Source organism: Endocarpon pusillum, assembly GCF_000464535.1.
Source record: "Endocarpon pusillum Z07020 unplaced genomic scaffold C732557, whole genome shotgun sequence".
Classification (NCBI taxonomy): domain Eukaryota; kingdom Fungi; phylum Ascomycota; class Eurotiomycetes; order Verrucariales; family Verrucariaceae; genus Endocarpon; species Endocarpon pusillum.
Window position 1 is genome coordinate 62,916 of NW_006913598.1, and position 20,307 is coordinate 83,222.

The 20,307-nt window shown below is 49.0% G+C and overlaps 6 protein-coding genes across 6 annotated transcripts; 4 read left to right on the forward strand and 2 right to left on the reverse strand.

Annotated features, from left to right (window-relative positions):
- Nucleotides 1-3,441: 3,441 nt before the first annotated feature.
- Nucleotides 3,442-4,538, forward strand: EPUS_08324 (uncharacterized protein; the record flags this gene model as incomplete). The annotated part of the gene is made up of 2 exons (XM_007788982.1): nt 3,442-3,999; nt 4,053-4,538. The coding sequence occupies 2 exons, from the start codon at nt 3,442-3,444 to the stop codon at nt 4,536-4,538; spliced, it is 1,044 nt and encodes a 347-aa protein (XP_007787172.1).
- A 533-nt stretch (nt 4,539-5,071) lies between these two features.
- Nucleotides 5,072-7,193, forward strand: EPUS_08325 (catabolite repression protein creC; the record flags this gene model as incomplete). The annotated part of the gene is made up of 6 exons (XM_007788983.1): nt 5,072-5,147; nt 5,203-6,271; nt 6,326-6,611; nt 6,677-6,874; nt 6,983-7,058; nt 7,114-7,193. The coding sequence occupies 6 exons, from the start codon at nt 5,072-5,074 to the stop codon at nt 7,191-7,193; spliced, it is 1,785 nt and encodes a 594-aa protein (XP_007787173.1).
- A 1,028-nt stretch (nt 7,194-8,221) lies between these two features.
- Nucleotides 8,222-10,354, forward strand: EPUS_08326 (uncharacterized protein; the record flags this gene model as incomplete). The annotated part of the gene is made up of 4 exons (XM_007788984.1): nt 8,222-8,283; nt 8,344-8,487; nt 8,547-8,856; nt 8,906-10,354. 4 exons carry the CDS (start codon nt 8,222-8,224, stop codon nt 10,352-10,354), a joined length of 1,965 nt encoding a protein of 654 aa, XP_007787174.1.
- A 1,003-nt stretch (nt 10,355-11,357) lies between these two features.
- On the reverse strand, nt 11,358-12,547 carry EPUS_08327 (uncharacterized protein; the record flags this gene model as incomplete). The annotated part of the gene is made up of 2 exons (XM_007788985.1): nt 11,358-12,378; nt 12,537-12,547. 2 exons carry the CDS (start codon nt 12,545-12,547, stop codon nt 11,358-11,360), a joined length of 1,032 nt encoding a protein of 343 aa, XP_007787175.1.
- Nucleotides 12,548-12,931: 384 nt separating this feature from the next.
- On the forward strand, nt 12,932-16,289 carry EPUS_08328 (uncharacterized protein; the record flags this gene model as incomplete). The annotated part of the gene is made up of 2 exons (XM_007788986.1): nt 12,932-15,781; nt 15,888-16,289. 2 exons carry the CDS (start codon nt 12,932-12,934, stop codon nt 16,287-16,289), a joined length of 3,252 nt encoding a protein of 1,083 aa, XP_007787176.1.
- Nucleotides 16,290-17,176: 887 nt separating this feature from the next.
- Nucleotides 17,177-18,563, reverse strand: EPUS_08329 (uncharacterized protein; the record flags this gene model as incomplete). The annotated part of the gene is made up of 2 exons (XM_007788987.1): nt 17,177-17,940; nt 18,116-18,563. 2 exons carry the CDS (start codon nt 18,561-18,563, stop codon nt 17,177-17,179), a joined length of 1,212 nt encoding a protein of 403 aa, XP_007787177.1.
- Between the last annotated feature and the right edge of the window lie 1,744 nt (nt 18,564-20,307).

Sequence of the window (20,307 nt, forward strand, 5' to 3'; positions counted from 1 at the left end):
AAATTGACTAGCTAATAATATAGGAGGAGCTTTATAAGGCGGAGAGAATGCCCCTTTTGAATTATTATTATATAGCCTATTAAAGAGCTGAATAGCCTATTTAGCATTTAATACTCTTAAGCGCCTTATAATAAGCATAATCACAGCCTTTTTTATCTTCTTACAGCTCATCTGATTTATTAAAGAAACGCCTGAAACGCTTATCCTGAAATCCTATCTTAAATTCAAGAAAATAAGCTCTTAAGAATACCTATAAAGGCAATACTTACATTAATTTGAAGGTAGTTTCTAGAGATACTAATATCTTTACAAGATGTTCAAAACGTCTATAATAAGGTTAAGAAGATTATAAATAATAGATTACCTGCTATTTAGGTAATGATTTATAAGCTTAAAGATCAATTCTAGTTTTACTACATACTTAATAACTATAGCCGTCTAGAGAGAATACTATTCTTTTATAATGCATCTCTATAGCTTCTCCGCCTGTTTCTGAGGAGCTACGTGCTTGATTTAACGTATAATATAAACAAATTCAACCTTCCCTTACTTAATATCGTAAGTATAATCATAACTAACAGGTCATTTGTGATTAGCTAGGCATTTTTAACCTATAAAGAGGAGGAGGATTATACATAGGTTCTGTAGTAGGTTAAGGATCTTTACGAAGAATTTGACCTTCCGCTTCCAGAGTTGATTACTACTGATAAAGCTAGGGGTCTACATGTGGCCTGTAGCCTCATTTGGCCTGAAGTACCTTATCTACTATGCTATTAGCACATTAAGAAAGATATTAAGGGCTACTATCAAAAGCATTAGCTTAAGAGGACACAAAATCGAGTCTCTAATAAGGAAAGGAAGGCTATAATTAATAACTATGTTAAGGAGTTTATGCCTCTTTAGTAGAAGGTTTTATACACAGAAACAAAGGCTAATTATAATTAGAACTAGGCTATTCTGTAAAAGTAATACCGCGACTTATAGCCGAAGGTTTTAAGCTATCTTGTTCGAATTTAGCTGCCTTACAAGGAGACCTTTATCTGTGCATGGACTGATTAAATTAGGCACTATAGTAACGTTAATAGCTCTAGGGCGAAAGGTGTTTATCAGGCCGTTAAACGCGGAATAGGTACCAAATGAGCACATCTCAATGATATAATAGATTACCTATCAAGATATCTTGATCTCTATAATAATAAGATTCAAGAGAAGCTTAAATACAGCTAATAAAAAGAATACACTAATCTTTAATCTCCCTTATATTGAAAGTTACATAGGATTATTAGCTATTATGCTATTAATCAGGTTAAAGCTTACTACAGAGTATTTAATTTATCTTTCAAAACTGCTTATCTTCCTCTTATACTTTGTAAAAGAGTATTTATAACTACAAAAGGTCTGCCTTATGTCACGTGTCACGTTAGAAGCAGGTGACGAGTGTGCGAGATCTTCAGCCTATGTTGAGTGCTATCCTAAGACTGCAGAGCCGACGAGGATGGCACTGGGATCGCTCCTATATAGTGAGCATGCCCCTTACTAACGCGTAGTGCCAATTAATACCTGGCGGCCCTAGCGCTAGCGGCCAACAAGCATAGCAGCCGTGACACCTTATACTTATATCCTTTAATAGCGAATGCTTAAATATCTCTCTTTAGAGATAGCTAATTTCGATATATAATAAAGGATTAACTGCCTTAGTAAGCTTCCTATATTACTTCTTATTTGCAAAATAACAGATTCTTTAACCATTCGAACTTGATATACTAAATCCTAAAAGCGCTAACTATCTTTATTTAAGGTCTTATAAGTATAGGTAAACTCCTTAACAGATTTGTAAGATTACAAAGGTAAGGGCAAAGCTAAGGCTAAAGAAAAGACTAAAGATAGAGTATAAATATAGGTGTAATTACAAATTTAGACAGAGATTAGAGAGAGCTTATAATTAGGTATAGCTATTTAGCCTATAGATATAGCTAAATCTGAATAAGAAGAGGATTATAATAGTGATTTTGACCTCTTTAACACTAAGCTTAAACGCTTATAATAATAATAATAATAATTATAATTTTTATAAGCTCTTAGGATCAAGATATATTAGTAGATTACCTATTAATTACTACCTGCAAAAGCTATAATTCCGCCTTCTTTATCTCCTCTTTAAACGCTCTCTTCTATTACAAATATTCTAGACTATTCCTCTTTATAATATAATCCCTTGCGCTCTCTGTTTGTGCCCTTACAATACGCGCTTACTCTACCTCTTATAACTCCTGCGTAGGCTGCTGCCTTACTAACAGCTTCACTAGAGCGTAAACGACCTCATTAAGAGATATAACAGTCGCGGAGATACTAGGAGGGATAAAGCAATAGCAGATCTCAAACAGCAAGAGCAACAAACTTTGCAAAATCACTTGAATCGCTCAGATCATTCAAATTTGAGGAGTTTTTGTAAATCAGGGTACAATTAGGTAAGCAGGATCTGTTGAAATGGTTGAAATTTTGAGGGCGAAGTCAGGCGAGGAATAGGACGGGACTGTGGTACATTTTCTGGCAGAACAAGGGTGATTTTGGCTGTATTTTGGGTGGTTTTTTGCCATTATGGCACAAGTATTCGTCTCTCCTTCTCATAGCGTTCTCGACAGTAGATTCTTAGTAAGTTACTGTAGGATTTTCACGGATTCGCCAGATCCATAGTCGTAGTGGCAAGATCTAGCTGTAAATTGGCCTACAGAATGCCATTGTAAAGTCCTAGGCAGGAGAATAATGATTGTCTAATTTGGAATGAGTAAGAATAATTTTCGAACTAATCGTACTCATGAGTATTTTTAACAATTGGCGTGAGTAAGAATAAGGGACCCCGGCTGTCGGCTAGACTTCATGCCAAGACCAAGATCTCTCGAAACATGTTTCAAGAACTTGAAAGTTCTTCAGCCCGGATCTTGCTTCATCTGATCCAGTTGCCCTGAAACCTCATGGCTTGTTCAGTCCCTGACACTTAACACGGTGCGTGCTAAAGCTCCTACTTCTCTCATGCGGTGTGGCTCACCCATTCGGCCTGCATCATGCCAAACCTTCACCGACACTCTGTTGTAGCTAGATTGCTAGTTATGTATCATGGCTGATCATTTCCTTCGATCTGAACCAACACAATTAATCGTTCGGTCACTCCTGTTGGGTTTTCCACATCTCTGAATGAGTCTTCTATACTGTATTTGCCCTGACTTAAAGACCAAAATGGAGTGACCCACAATCCCCTCACAGTTCTCCCTTTGTGCGATTCTAATTGCAAGGACCTCCCCTGTTTTGTTCTTCCTACATTCAAATGTGTGCTCTCTCTTCCAGGATTGATCGTGGCACATCCTTACATAGCCTTCCGTTTCTTGGGCCGCAATATTCCAGAGCCTGGCTCTGTTTCTCTAGTTCCTGACAATCTTGAGAGGAATGTCTGACGCATCAGAACCTCTCAGGGGTACAGGCGTACCATCATCAAAGCCCAAGCAGGGCATCATCTACGAAATACCATCGGTTGTCAAATCAGATTTGCGCGGGCCAAAGGAGGTGTCTAAAGTTAGCGAACTAGCACTGAAACAGCATTTCAAATGCAGCACCAACAAGCATCAAGACGATTTGGTGGATGAGGGTTACTTTTCGCCTTCGCCAACGCCTATAGAATCCGAGATCGAGTTTTTAAGCGGACCAGCGAGATCTGCCCGCGAAGTCGAGGAGGCTCCACTGACACCACAATTTGCCATCAACGACATTCTCCTGGAGCTTCCTCAAATTCACGTGACGGACGAGAAGGGTGAAATAGAAATTATTGCGCCGGACGACAACGAGCATGGACAGCTCTGGGACTTTGCCCGAGATAAAATTGCTCGACGAATGTTCATTATTCGAGCTGATAGACGAACGCAACATATGGAGTCAACATTCTACTCTGACCTCTATCCTGTAAGGCAACATCTGAATCTTCTGCAACTCGACAAGTGTCTAACGCTCGTAGGATATTCGCTCATAACGGATCACTCCTAGCACACGCTCACCGCGATGAGCGTCCAATCCGCCAAGCACGAACAGAAAGCGCGACTTTCTCAGCAGCCTACATCTCCTACATGAACGGGCAGCGTAGCAGGGCTCACCCTCATTCCGCTGGCAACGGAGGAGAAGGAAGCCAGCTAACCGACGCGGAATCAATCGTCTACGAATCTCACACCTCCAACCACATCACCATCATCACCCCGATCGCTCCAAAAGTTTTGCTAGCCGTTACTGGGTCCATATCAACTACGAAAGAACAGGACGCTCCTGCTCAGGGTGGTGACGAGCACAACGAGGGTCTATCAGAGGACGCGCCCTCAACCGCAGCAACATCTCCACCTGCCTCACCCCCGTCACCACCACTTGAGCGTTCTGGCGGCCCGAACGGGTTTCTGGAACCGCCGAAATCACTCCTGGAAGAACTCGGATCGATATCCGAACAGTTGTCTTCCGTCTTGAGGGAGGAAATGGGTCAGATGCGGTGGCCCGATGGGGCTTGACATACTGCCCAGCTTGTCTAATGGAGGGTTTTGAGGCCGAAGCATGCCAGGTGTGGGTGGCTATTGTATATGATCTATACATAAATATGTAGCAAAGATTGGTTGATCTACAACGTTCAGTAGAGCAACTGCTCCAAGATCTGTTGGCCTTACTGCATCGAGGCTCGTCTTTTCACTTCAAGTGTACTTCTGCGCCCTTTCTCTATTAAATTCATACGTGTCTGGACATTAGACACTGCAGCTCTGCCATCGCTGTCAATGCAAAAGAAAGATATTCCATTGCTTTTTTGTTAAAGAAAAATCGCAACCTCAGCTCCATTGACTTGCCAAGCTCACCTCTGGAACCCCTTGCGGGGAGTCAGTTGTAGGCACGGACTCGGAGCTGCTCCATTCCAGCAAGTTATATATCCCCCAATGAATTCCACCTGGAGAAGGGCAATTTCGACACTATTATTTATGCATCCTCAAGGCCGTACTTCTCTACCCAATCTGCATTTGACTTGTGGGATACCTTCCGTTCTGCAACAAATGGAATGCCACTTCCCGTAGAGACCACCAATGTCCTGCGACATCCTGAAGGCCCAGACACTACTCTTCAGGTCGGCGAAGGTGTGCAATCTCCTCTGCGAGGAGACTATAGGTTGCGCATGCTGATATCATTCAGGCACATACATTTTGCGAGACGAGATACATCTAGCTACCCCTCCTCCGCATCCAGCAGAGGTTACAGCTCCGACCTCCAACCCTCTTGTCACGATACCAATAGCCCCTACAGCAGGCGTAAAGTTGTCACTCGTCACGCTGAACTCTCACGGTGCCGCTCCACAGTTGTACCACTTAAACAATAACAACAACACTACGTCCCCTGGTCGTAAGACCTACAGCATTCGAGAAAGTGATCAGGAGGGACGAGCATCAACCGATTTTGGGAGTGATGTTGCCGGACGCCTGTCTACGGAAGGGAGCAATAATTCCACACCGGCATTTGGGGAGGGCAATGTCGCTCTACTTGCAGCTAACGGGAAGGAGGCGGTGAAGCGGAGGAAACCCAAAAACAATATCGTCAAGAGCAATTCCTCTTTTGTCTCACGTGTCATACCACATGATGCATTAACAAAACGGTTGAATGAGCGAAACCCGAGCGGTTTGTATGCATTCGCCAACATCAACCGAGCTTTTGAATGGCTCGATCTATCCTCGGATCTGAAGGCAGAGCCTTTGGCAAAGATACTCTTCACAAAAGCGCACATGCTATGTCACGATGTCAACACACGCACCAGAGATTCTGCCCATATTGATGTTGTCTTGGGCTCGTCCGCAGGAGACATCTTATGGTATGAACCAATGTCACAAAAGTATGCCCGGATCAACAAGAATGGTGTTATCAACAGTTGCGGTGTGTCGCATGTCAAATGGATTCCAAGCTCCGAGAGCCTGTTCCTTGCCTCGCACATCGACGGAACCCTCGTGGTATATGACAAGGAAAAAGAAGATGCACCTTTTTTCGCCGACGAGGTGATGCAGGAAGAGAACAACGTTTTCATCAACGAGGACAACACTGTACTGAATGTCATCAAGAGCGTCAACTCCAAAAATCAGAAGACGAATCCTGTGGCATGCTGGAGTGTGTCTGGTCACCGAATCAATCAGTTCGAGTTCAGCCCAGATTGCAGGCATCTTGCAGTGGTTTCAGAGGACGGATGCTTGAGAGTCATCGACTATCTAAAGGAAAGGTAAGCACTTGAGGCAATTGACACCATGGAGACATGAGCGTCTAACTGATACAGGTTGATCGATATCTATCCGTCATACTATGGTGGCTTCATCTGTGTGTGCTGGTCTCCAGATGGCAAGTACATTTTGACTGGAGGACAAGACGATCTAGTGTCCATCTGGTCGCTGAACGAGCGACAGATTGTCGCACGATGTCAAGGACACCATTCTTGGGTCACAGCAGTTGCATTTGACCCTTGGCGTTGCGATGAGAAAAATTACCGATTCGGAAGCGTTGGGGATGATTGCAAACTATTGCTGTGGGATTTCAGCGTTGGCATGCTGCATCGGCCCAAGGCGGTAAGCCATTCAACTGCTTCCTTTCACTTAACCGAAAGCCGTTTCGCGACTGACAAAAGGGATAGACGCATATCGCAAGGCAACGAGGCAGCATATCGGCTCAATCAATATCGCTCCAGAGACAGAGAACGGGCAGCGTCGTCACCCTCCCACGACTCCGATCCGACTCAAACCGGCTATTCTATGGGGACCCGGCAAGTGACGAGGTCCTGTACCACCCGGTTGAGCCTCGCGCAAGGACCGCGCAGCTCCCTCCTGTCATGGTAAGTGGGCCGAGCCTTGCCTTCGGAACCGGTCTTCAGCTGTCAATTGCCGACGGGTTAAGATCTGGGTTCTTTGCGTTCCGACTGCTGACAAACGGGGTGCTATAGAGCAAGACGATTGACGACCACCCGCTCTGTTGGCTGGGATTCGAGAAAGACTGCATCATCACTTCATGTCAAGAAGGTACTAACCTGTATCTTATGCTGTGCGCCTGGCACTGAGATTGACGTGTGTACAGGGCACATTCGCACGTGGGATCGACCGAGAGAAGGCGTCAATGGCAGTCAGATTACGCTTTCGGGAATCAAAGCATCTTAGGAAGAAAGCAGTTGCTGAAGCAATCGGTTAGGGACAGGGATATTTTTGGATCAGCAACCTTTCAACGTTCACAGACTAACAGCATACGAGAAATTTCAAAACAAGTGTACAATATTGAGGTACCTCATTGGTGCTTCCTCAGAGTCTCTGTCGAGCAATCGCAATTATTTGAGGCCTTTCGAGCAAGTGATCTCTACCAAAGAAAGCTATTTTCTTAGATGGTCTCTCTTTAAATCTCCACAGGTCGGTCAAGGCCTTAGGTTTATTTTTATTCCTTGTCACTGGCGATGTAATTATCTTTGACATGAGAGAGCGGCGTGGGCCAGCCAATATGTGAGACAGCCCGAGGCTATCTGTTCACCTCCCGTTCCCTGACTGCCGCAATCCGACTCTTACAGTAAGCATTCTGTTGTTGTCTTGATCAAAAGTGGGTTGTTATCGAGGAACTGATGCCGCGCTCGTGGAATAGTGACCATTGATAACATAGAGGTAATACGTGTGTATTCAGATCATGGCTGGAACAATGATGGTACGTTGAGTAGTAAAAGCGAAACGCATAGTCAAACAAGGGCTTGATTAAGGCAACCTTACGTAGTACAGAGCCTAGTTACATAGTGTGCCGTCCGAGAAAGTCCTGGCTCGGCAGATCGACCGTCATCAATCCGCCCCTGGTCAAGGGCACCAATGCGATGGCGTATCCCACTAGGCAAGCGCAAGCATGTCACATCACTTAACTATTTAGTGCTCTCCATCCCCAGCTGCAGGGGCCGAAGGGCTGATCAAAGGACTAATTCACCACTTATCGCTGTCTATCTTTGGCCACGCAGCCAACCTGCATCTCGTACTCCGGTCATCTGCATCCTGAGTCATTCACCACCATCTGTTGCGAATAAGCATTTCTTTCGCATTCTTCCTTCGCTTCCCTTCCCTTCCGTTCCGGGTGGATTGCTTCTCAGCACTCTCCATCAATCTGCTATCGTCTGCCTTGTGTCATATCTTCCCTGTGTTCCAATCTATGACTACAATCCATGGCCCTCAGCTTCCTTACGGGGGCGGGAAGTAGTAATAGCGCAAAGTTCTTCGATATCAGGTACATCTGGCCAATACTAACGGCAACCAATATTCCCATTGAATGCTGACGATTGGCCAGGCTCGACGATGAGTACATTGTATTCCGCGGCAACGAAGAGGAGGCTGCGAGCGCCCACCTCCGCGGCAAGCTGGTCTTGTGTCTTAGCGAGCGCCTTACAACCAAACACATCAGGTTGACCCTGACAGGAGTCTCTAAGGTTGCGTCAGTCTCCACACCATGGCTACATCCATCTTGAGGCATCTCTGCTCACCCTCCAACAGGAATCGTAACTCAACTAGCTCGTCTAAGAAGAGTGCAAAGGAACGGACCTTCTTCGAAAAGACCTGGACGTTCCGAGATGCCGGGAAGAACAAGACCGAGACCTTGGAGGCAGACAACTATGAGTACCCATTCGACATTGTCCTCGAAGGTTCCTTGCCCGAGAGTGTCGAGGGTTTGTCAGATTCATTCGTCATGTACCGATTCAAGGCAGAAATTGGGCGAAGAATCTCAAAAGATATAGTGATCCGAAAACCCTTGAGGATTATTAGGACGTTGGACTCTAGTGCGCTGGAATTGGCACATGCTATGGTAAAGACCAACAGTTGTTATAAGATGTCATGGATCTGATCAGGTGCAGACTGTCGCGAATGTATGGCCGAACAAGATTGAATACTCAATCAGTACACCGAGCAAAGCCGTGATATACGGAACATCTGTGTCGGTCGAATTCCGCTTGGTATCACTGCTCAAAGGCCTCAAAATAGGCAACATCACAACCCAGGTGGTGGAGACGCAGGAATTCAACCTCAACCCTGAAGCTGTTTCCACCTTTCTGAACCATCACAGAACTAGCAGGGTTGTTGCCGACGACGAGTACACGGTTCCTGAGGACCCGGAGATCCTTGACGAAGAGGCTGAAGGCTACAAGTTCTCCAGACACCTTGAGCTCCCCAAATCATTGACCAAATGCATGCAAGATGCAGAAACGAGGGGCATTAAGATCAGGCATAAGCTCAAATTCAACGTTCTATTACACAATCCTGACGATCATACCTCGGAACTTAGAGCAACACTTCCAGTCTCACTTTACATCTCTCCATCCCTCGCCCTCAACGAAAACAACGAGCTGGTCGACCAAACACCAGTAGCTGCTCGTCGTGCGATCGAGACTGACATCTCACATGCAGTCCCGCCACTATACAGAGATCACCAGCTTGATCAGATGTATTCGGACGTGGATTTCAGTGGCTACAGTACACCAGGCAACTTTTCGATTCCCAGCACTCCGTTTGGGAGTCACTCGCGGAATCTGTCTTCCGAAAATCTTTCCTCACTAGATACAGTAATGCCAGGTGGGACCGAAGTTCCATCCTCCAGCATCACATCTGGCGATGTCTCCGCAGCAGCGCTGAGGCACAGGTTACAGAATCTCAGGTCCAGACCTGCTCCCCCAACCCCTGAAAGTCTGCCTGAACCTGGTCCTGATTCCTTGAGACGGCCTCTGGCCACAAACAGCGTCCACCAGGGGGACTACTTTTCAAGGGGGTGCTCGTCAAGAAGATCGCATTCTCGAAGCAGTCCAACTCGATCGCGTTCCGTTACACCGGGACAAGACCGCTCCTCACTGGTCAGTGAAGACAACTTCTCCCGAAGAACCAGCGACGAAGACTATATTACCATGCCAACAGGCACACAAACTCCGGGGCCCCAATATCTAGAGGTTGAATATCTCTCTCGTATCCCGTCATACTCGACAGCCGTCCGGGCCTCAGCGCGAACGCCTTACTCGGGATCCGATCTTCCCACGTATGATGCTGCGACATCTCTGTCTGCGTCGCCGAACGCCGCGTCTGTGTTGGCGGAGCAAGCATCAAGCAGTCGTGGGAGAGGACCCATTGCCGGTATCCCAGGTCCAGGGACGTCGTCGCCGAGAGGTGGATCTTTGCTGTTCACTACTGGCAATCCACACGAACCGGGAAGGACGGGAAGGAACGGCATGTCGGGAAATATGCATGAACGAACAATGGGAGAGATTCAAGACGAGGAGAGGAGATTGAGGTTGATGCAAGCTAGGGGAAGAGGCTGATGATATCTTTCTGTGATGGGTCAACCATCATTGTCGTTTGTATCGTGTTGTGCACGCTTGCATGGAGGTTGGGTGGGATGGATGGGTTTTCCTGTTTAGCGCTGGTGCTCAGGGGTAATGTGCTTTATGTCTTCCTCTTGGACGACGACAAAACACTCGTTGAGGTTGGGGAGGGGCTTTTCTCCTCATGCATCGCCAAAAGTTGTAAGGGGTCATCGGTAGATAGACAGTCAGCAACCAACCTTATGGAATCCGGCGGGGAGTATGAACATAGATGTGTGAGAGATAGGGAGGAAGACCTCCCCAGAACTGCTCACTCACAGATGCAAATGCAAATGCAAATGCTTCCAAGCACCTCCATCTTCTCCTCTCCTCTCCTTCTCTGGATGACGGACGGAATGATATAATTACTAGATAAGATATTATACGGTATACTATCCTCTTCGGGCATTGTCTCCTCGCTCTTTTGTTTTAATTTACTATCATACTACGGAGTACGGTTCTCTTGCAAGGTAAGTACCTGGGATCATGTCATGATTTGGATGTTAAGAGTTCTCTCCTCCCAATCCACTTAGAACTGAAAAGCTCGGGACTTCCTCATCTTTCAGTTTTACCATTGATGTACTAGCTGGGTTTGTTGGTTCTGTTTTTGGGGAACGTTGATTATGGTGTTATGTGATTACTATGATTATTTGACGCCCTGTTATAAGGGGTTTGCTTGGGTGCTTCTCTCGTTTTGGTGGGTAGCTGGCGCTGGTGCAGCCAGTCTGTGTTGAACGGGGGTGACTGTGTTTGATTTGGTTGAGAAGAGGGAGCAGGACGCTCTTCTTGAACCTCCCCATGACTCGTCTTGTACTTGGCCTTGCGGCTTGAGATGAGGCCTGATCGGTACGGCTGCTATCACTGCACGTGGTAAGTTATTTACCAGGAACGTGGTGCGCTAGACACGACAACAGGAACCAAGAGTCATTAAAAGGCCTGCAGTCGTGCGTGCATGCAAACTTCACCCCGCCTTGCCAACCTCAGAAGCCTTTGGTTCCCCAATCACACTCTTCAGGATCTCTGGCACAATATCCGCCGCATCGCCTTTGAAGAACCAATCTCCCTCCTGCAGATCTCGAGCATCGGATGGATCTGTGTTTATCACCGCCACGCGGGCGCCCATCGATCGAGCCTGAGATGCATAGCCTGCTGCGGGATAGACCTGGGAGCTGGTGCCTATGACGAGGCACAGATCGACTTTCTTCGGTTGCATATGGCCTTTGTTTCCGGCCTCGGCCTGGGGCTTGGGGTCGACTTCATCAAAGTAAGCGTCGATATCCGAGAGGACGGCTTCGGGCAACATCTCGCCGAACCAGACTACGCCGGGCCGGAGGAGGGAGGTCTTGCATTTGGGACAGTGCGGGAGAGAGCTGCGTGGGATGGTGGGAATGGGGATACTGGCGTCGGAAATGTCGAGGCCTTTTATTAGGGCGGCTTTCCTTGCCATTGCGGCTTGAAGAGCTTGGTCTGGTCGCGCCTTGGATTGTTCTGCCATGCTTGACTCGTCTGCTGGTATGGCAAGAGCCGGAACAATTGGGTCGTCGAAGTCGTCTCGACGGATATAGCCACACGATTCGTCCTCGCATTTCACATCGAAGAGGCTTCCGTGCAGCAGCTTGACCTGGTCTGCTGGATGCCCTGCCCTCGGCGACAGCCCATCCACATTCTGGGAGAGAGTCAAGAATTCGGGCTTCCTCCTCGCCAGCTCCGCCAGCGCGTAGTGGGCTGGATTGGGTTTCGCGTTCAGTGACATGTGTCTCCGGTAAGAATAGAACATCCAGACAAGGCCTGGGTCGGAGCGGAAGGCTCCCGGGGTCGCGAGCGAAGTGGCATTGTAATTGCGCCAGAGGCCACCAGCGCCGCGGAAAGTGGGCAGACCGGATGAGGCAGAGAGACCGGCGCCGGGGACGGCGACGATGCGTTGGGAGCGTTGGAGGTGGGCGGTGAAGGATTCGAGGTCAGACGGGGAGAGGAAGGCGGATCTGGGGGGAGAGGAAGGCGGATCTGGTGGGAGAGGGCATGATGGGTTGAGTGTTGATTGTTTCTCATTTAGTGTCTATCGTTTGTCGCATGACGCAGTGGTTTGAATAATAGCTGATCTCTTATCTCAAAGCCAGCAGACATGCACCAAGGCCTTTACCTGTAATCCATCAAATGCATACAGTTGGAATTAGTACTTTACTAGCAGTAGATCATACTACGTACGTACTATAGTAGATGCTACTCCGTATTTAGGAAGGGCAAGGCTTGGCACTGTCCCCGCACCGCAAGGCTGAAGATGCTTGTCCCTTGGCATCTATCTATCTCTTGGCATCTGCCCCTTGGTCCGTGCGTTATCTCCAGCAGCGAAAGTAAACAAGCCGCATCCACTTTTACCTATTGGTAGCGAATAGAGATTGTCATCATTGTGTCTTGGAAAAAGACCTGCGATTTAGTTCAAGAATATCTTCGAGTATGTGCTTTAACCCAGCATCCTATGGTCTGTTAACCTAACCCTCTCTTTCAGATTTTGACCAACACAGACATCCCTTCGCCATGGTCCGCGAGCAGGAGCCACCCAAGGCGCCGCTCGTCCCTGCAAAACAAAACCTGATATCTCAGAAGCCAGTACCGAGGCAGCGGAGTACTATGTCGAAGCCAGCTGCCTCCGATGAACCGCAATTCGGAGTCCCATCACCGCTTCGTCTAATTCCTCAATCCTTCTCAACCAGACCTCAACAGGCTCCACCTAGCCAGCCGACTTCCCTTCCATTTTCTGATCAATCGCTCTACTCCCCGGTGATCAATCCTTCTTTTCACCCCTCGTCCTTTGATCAGCAGACCAAAACTTCGCCTCCGTATCACGCCAAGCCTAAAGAAAAATACTCCGAGCTATTCATACCCTCCAGAAAGCCTGTGAAGCCAGCCGCCAACCCTCTATCACAAGCAAGAAATACCATGAACAGCCATCAACAGGATCTACAAGCTCCTGTACCCAACAGCGATGATGATTTCGTTGAGATCCCACGCCCAGCTAACCAGCCAGCGTTTGCGCCCAGACCAGCCCAACCTCCAATCTTCTCTTCGCAGCCCATCCTTCCCAAGCCGATCAGCAATTTCATCGACTTGACTGCTAATACAATTGGCATGGCTACGAACAATGATCTGTTCCATGATAGGTTTGGAGCAGCAGATCCACCTATGTACATGGATTCCGGGAAAGCTACGGACGATATCAAAGCGCTTCTTGAAGGCGCTTTTGAGGACGAAGATGACAAACCACGCACACGGCAGAGGAAGAAACAAGTGACAGACGGTCTAGTCGCAAAGCTGGAGGGATTAAACGTCGAAGGTGCTGAAAAAGAGGCAGACGCGGCTGAGGACGAGGAAGCCGAGGAAGATGACGGTACTGTAGAGGGGCTGAAGGTCAAACTTTTACCGCATCAGGTTGAAGGGGTCAATTGGATGCGGGACAAGGAGCTGGGTACAAAGAAGACAAGAGGTGTTTTCCCCAGAGGTGGCATTCTGGCAGACGATATGGGCCTGGGCAAAACCATCCAATCAATTGCCCTCATGTTGACAAATCCAAAACCCTCAGCCACGGAGTCGGAGAGGTCTGACAACAAGAGGAAGCTTCCAGCCAATCTCGACAAAGGTACATTGGTTGTGGCGCCACTGGCCTTGATCAAGCAATGGGAAGGAGAAATCCGAGATCGTGTTGAAGACACCCACACTCTTCGTGTCTGCGTCCATCATGGCCCTCAACGAGCGAAGAGCTTCAAAGACTTGAGGAAATATGATGTCGTGATTACTACATACCACACTCTTGTCTCGGAGCATGGCTCATCCGGGGACAACCTCAAGGTTGGCTGTTTTGGCATCAACTGGTACCGCGTCATTCTGGACGAAGCACATTCCATCAAAAACAGAAACGCCAAAGCTACCAAAGCAGCTTGCGCCCTGAACTCCGAGTACCGTTGGTGCTTGACCGGAACACCGATGCAGAATAATCTCGACGAGCTACAGAGCTTGATTCACTTCCTACGCATCAGGCCTTACGATGATCTCAACAACTGGAGGGAACAGATCACCCGTCCCATGAACAATGGGAGAGGAGGACTGGCAATCAGACGTCTACAGGTCTATCTCAAGGCTTTCATGAAGCGAAGAACCAAAGACATCCTGAAACAGGAGGGCGCACTTAGAAGTGGTGGCGCGGTAAAGGAAGGTGAAAAATCCAACGGGTTCAAGATCGTCAAAAGAACAGTCGAGAAGGTTGAAGCCGAGTTCACACCTCGGGAGCGAGGGTTTTATGAACGGCTAGAATCGAGGACCGACAAAAGTCTCGAACAAATGATGGCGGGGAACAAGATGAGCTATGCTTCTGCACTCGTCTTGCTGTTGCGTTTACGTCAAGCGTGTAATCATGCGAACTTGATCAAGGGCGATCTGGCCAAGGAGGCAGACGCTTTCGTCAACGGAAGTGGCAATCAGACACCAGGCAGGAAAAAGGCTGTCAAGGAGGATGATATGGACTCAATTTCTGCCATGCTGGGAGGCTTGAGTGTGGCCACCAAGAGATGCGACGTCTGCCAGATCGAGCTGTCTTCGAAACATTCAGCGGCTGGCGCGATCAGATGTGCCGAGTGTGAAGCTGATCTAGAAGACGATAAGATTAGGCAGCACGCTGTTGAAGAGCGGAGAAGGAAGAAAGAGAAAAAGTCCTTGAGGCGGGCTCAAAAGCAAGAGAGAGCACAGAGAAAACCCCGGAGAAATGTTATTACGGACAGCGACGATGAAGAGGACGAAGGCGAGTGGATCGTACCCGAGAAGCAACAGAACGTCTCCGACCTAGGCAGGGCTGGTGGTTCTGATGACGAGGATGCTGAAGGGGGTGGTGAATGGATCGCGTCTGACTCTGAGAACGAAGCCCGCTCGGTTCGTCGAAAACAGAAGCCAGTAAACCTCATAAGTGACGACGAGGAACAGGCTTCTGAGAACGAAGACGAAAACAACAGCTCAACCAGCGATGGAAACGACGAGGATGACGAAGACGACGAAGACGTTTCCAGCGATGACCAGGGCGACGTTCAATCTCCGATCATCTCGACCAAGATCCGCCACCTCCTCCGAATCCTGCACCGCGACTCCGCCACCCACAAATACATCATCTTCTCCTTCTTCACCTCGATGCTCGACCTGATCGAGCCCTTCCTCCGCCGCGACGGCCTCACCTTCACCCGCTACGACGGCCAGATGCGCAACGACCTCCGCGAAGCCAGTCTCGAACGACTGCGCACCCATGCCAAAACCCGCATCCTCCTCTGCAGTCTCCGTGCCGGCTCACTGGGCCTAAATCTCACCGCGGCAAGCCGAGTCGTGATTCTAGAGCCGTTTTGGAATCCGGTACGTCAGCCTCTCTCTCTCTCTCTCTCCCCTCCCATTCCCCCCCCCCAAACCAGTTCAAGCCGGGGGGCTAATTTCGTTTTTAATTTGTTTGTGATTTCTTTAGTTTGTAGAAGAACAAGCCATCGACCGCGTGCACCGGCTCAACCAGACCCAAGACGTGGTCGTGTACAAGCTCAGCGTCAAGGACACGGTCGAGGAACGCATCTTGGATCTGCAGGACAAGAAACGCCAGCTCGCCGACGCGACCATCGAGGGCAAGACCGCCGCCGCCAAGCTGACCATGGAGGATATGCTCAAGCTGTTCAGACACGATGCCGAGCATGGCACTGCTCATGCCGAGGCTGACGGGGTGGGCGTCGGCTTGGATCTGGGTAGGGCGGGGGGAAGGAGGGTGCTGCTGGAGAATGACAGTGCTGCGGGTGGTGATGTCGATGCGGTGCGTGGGAACGGGATTCAGAAGGCCAAGACGGGGAGGGAGCACGCGGTTTATGGGCGGAGGTGGTAGACTGATACTACCAGTATTAGTATCGCTGTGCTCTGTTCCCCCATACTAATGGTCCTGCATCGCGTTGCTTGTCTAGCTTATTGGAAGGCAGAGGAAATAAGCGGACTCGGGAATCGATGATAGAGATGTGACTTGGCTGCTTTTTACTTGAACGGTCGAGGTGAGATGATACAGTCAGTCACTCTGTTGATATCGGAAATGTTAGCGCTCGAATCGCCCTCACTGACACCTTTGTCGAATAAATTGCTCATCGCATCGGGCTGCGAACGCCGCACCCCCACCGCCCCCCTGCCATCGATGGTACCAACAGCGCCGTCGGAGCGTAGTTACAGGTATGTATAGCCCGACGCGACGAATGCAACTTGGGATAACCCCAAAGGTGAGGTGAAATATTTTTTGGAGGTTGTGACAAGGCTCTCCTCCTCTCTGCCTTGGCTATCCCCCCTTCCTTCTCCCCCTTCTCATCGTCGTCGTCGTCGTCATCATCAACCCCAAAACGACATCCATCCTCCCGCAACACAAGTCCTCCTCCTACTCCAGGAAAAAAAGAGGGAGGGGGCAACATCACATCGTCAACACGACCTAGGATCAGGGATTTGGGGTTTCGAGGAGCAGCGGCATCGAGAGGACCGGGGATAGCCGGAGGGGGAAATAGGGGTCGATCGCATCTCCCTGGAATTTTAGAAAACTCCAACAACAGAAAAAGAAAGATTGGGGGATCGTGGAGATGATGATCTATCTCATTCAGACTGTTTATCATCTTATCATCATGAAACTTGATCGCGATGGTGGTGGTACGGGGGAGAGCAGCACGTAAGGGGTGAATGAATGAATGAATCTCTACCTATAGATGCCCAAGTAAGACGTAACTTAGCTTTAAAAAGTTTTCAGAGGCGGGGCGGGGGCCATCTCCGGGGGTCAGAAGATGATGTTGCCTTTTGAGGATTGTGAGCCCCTACGTTTACATACCTAAACGATGTTGATCTGACACTCGACCGCACCCTCTTGTGCCAAGCCAGCTGGACCGCGGAGACCAGTCCAACCCTTGTGAACTCATCCAACCTCCCCGTCGGTACCAGCGCCAGCCCGACCGAATCACCATCACGTTCCGCGCGGGGAAGCACGCACAAGCAAAAGACCGCCCTGACCACTCCCTGCGGCGCGTCTGAAGGGATATCATACTTGATCATGCCGATCTCGCGGGTCTGGGCCTCCTGGACATCGTAGAGACCTTGGCAGTCCTGGCGCTGGAAGCCTTCGCCGCGGGTGAAGGCTGGCTTCATCTTTCCGGCTAATCGGATAAAGCAGCCTTCTTTGAGCTGGCCGTACTCGTCGAGTCCCACGGGGATGGTGGTTGCGTCGAGGGTTCGCGGGATGAACACCTCTGCTCGCGGCGTTGGGTGGTCGGGGTCTAGGGCGTGGAAGATCCACCACTCGTAGCGGACTCGGCCTTTGATGCTGGCCCAGGACCAGGAGGGGGCGAGGTACTCGGAAGGTCGGCTGTGGTGGACTGGTGAGGGGTTGTCCGGCTTGAAGATGGGAGATCTGCCGGTCGGATGCCGGCCACTAGACCAGCAGAGGCAGTGGATCTGGTTGGAGTGCCAGACGCCGGCGAGATAGCGATCCCTTGTCTGAGATTGGACTGTGCGGGCTATGGCGGAGAAGACAGGAATCACGTCCGATTACTTGCTGAGTGCGCGGCCAGTGTACCCTATACACGGCTTCGAACCATGCTTCTTCATGTTTTTCTTTTTACTAGCGGTCGTTAAGCTGCTAGTCTGCGCTCAAAGGCGACACCTGTTCTATATCGAAAGTGCGTAGATTACCGTTGAACGCGTTCGGATCTTGCCACGGGAACTGCAGGCTCGCTTTCAGAGTTCGACACTCCCAGCGGATGGAATCTTGTGAAACGTGCATTACTCGGTTTGAGAGCTCGCGCTCTTGGAAGGTCCAAGCTCGACCGTTGAGGGGATCCTGTTGTAAAATGTTTACGACTGGGTTTTCAGTTGAGCAGAAGACGCGGACTTTCTGAATGGTTATACGGCGGTCTCCATCCGTGTCCGAAATGGAGAGAATTACAGGACCATACGGTCCAGAGTCTGGATCCACGTGACAGCCGCCTGTACCATCCGCTGAGGATGAAGCAGCGATGGTGCAGTAAGCATTAGAGTGTAGGGATACCATCTGAGCTGTCGTTCTCCCAGTCTCTTTCGAATCTCGGATAATGCAGAGGGCATCTATCCATACATATTGGACACGCATCCTCCTAGCCATGTTGATAAAATCAGCAAAAGTTCTGAAGACGTTCAGATATTGTGGCCATGGTAGTGGTTGCAGTTGGCGGCATCTCTGCACCCCAACAATGGCTCAGTGCGAGATAGCGGCGAGCTGCGGTGCTCGATTGACCCACCTGTGAAGTCTAGATCCAATGCAAAAACAAGACGAGGCTCTTGATCCTCGAAACTGCCCACGTCAACAAGTCTTGTGGGCAGGAATTTGGACTGCTTGCTAGAACATTCGGGATGGTGGCTCTCGCAAACGTCTTAGCAGTAGTTGATGATGGGCATCTCCTTGTCCGGGTAGACTCCTGAATCGGAAGGGCTTAGTTCGCCTTCTTGAATCAGCATCAACAACAGCTTCGCCATATTTGGGTTGAGAATGGGTCCTACACCACTCTGGCGGCGCAACTTTACCCCTCAAGCCTCCCACCTCCTTCTAATCAATCTGGATAAGCTGGCCATCGAACTTCGTAGTTGCCAGGGTCACCAATCCCTTTCTCGAGCAAAGCTCTGATAAGCGAGCGTGTGCTCCGTCGCCGCTCTGTGTTTTTCAGGCCTGGAGAAGCAATTGACAGAACTCACAACCAGCCGCTCTTGATTCTTGCAAGGCCGCGAATGAATGATGGATAATGTTCGATGGTGCATTGCTTGTCACGTCTGCAGAGAAAAATTTGAGTGGGACAGAAGCACAGAAGGCAGATAGACTCATTGTGCAAAGTAAAATCCCTCGATAACGTGTGCATATCCGATGTAGTAGCTCACAAGAAAATGAGATTGTCGTCTTCAAAATTGTACGAGCCGAGTTCCAAAGTCTGTCTTGGTGTCCAGAACAGCTGTGACATGCAGTGCGTGCAGTGAGGACATGGCTGGTAAACGAGTTCTGACAAGACCAGTTGCCTGGTCGTAGTACCTGTCTGAGCATCGGGTGGTCTATGTGAAGCAAAGATGTCGAAGTGGGCAGGGACGCCACGCTAAAGCACGCCGCGCCCGAGGCCCAAGAGGATCGTATCCTCCCCGTCTAGAAGTGCCAGGTGAAGGAATGTGTCGGTGCCCGGACGAAAAGGGGTTGAGTGAACGTCAGCCTAGGCACAGCTAGAAGGTGTATCTGATGACTATTTATGGCAGATATCGAATCTAAAGTCGTCTTTCGGGTTGTCCCTAGAGGGGGATAATAACCGTTGCATTCTCAGGGGCAAATGCTTGGCGTGTGACCCCTTCCTTGCCCCTTGGATTCTGCGAGGATTATCCCCTCCGTCCCTGGGTGTGCCTATTAGCGTACTTGGCGTAAAATAAGGTTTTTGAGCCGCATTTGATCGCCATAGCTTTCCGCAGCTGGTTTTTAAAATGAATTTTCAACCACCTCCAATGCTACGACCACGTCGAGATACACAAATTCCACTGAGATACAGAGATAACTCACCTCCGCAATTACTACAAAATAACAATCAGCGAAAAAGATGCAGAATTGACCCAAAAAAAGTTGATCGAAATAATGTCGATCAAGCCTTAGCAGTAATAGCACCTGCGCCAGAATGCGCAAATGAACCACTAACACTCATTTCAACAGAACTCCCTCATTTTGAGACTAATTACGTTCAAAATCGAACTGGAGCTTTACAATACACAGGTTTATCAGAATTAGGCTTTTTTAAGCTCTTTTTTAGCGATTTCATAGTAAAAATCCTCTCTAAAGAGACTAATTTATACACTGAATCTCAACTTCAGGATCCTTTATATCC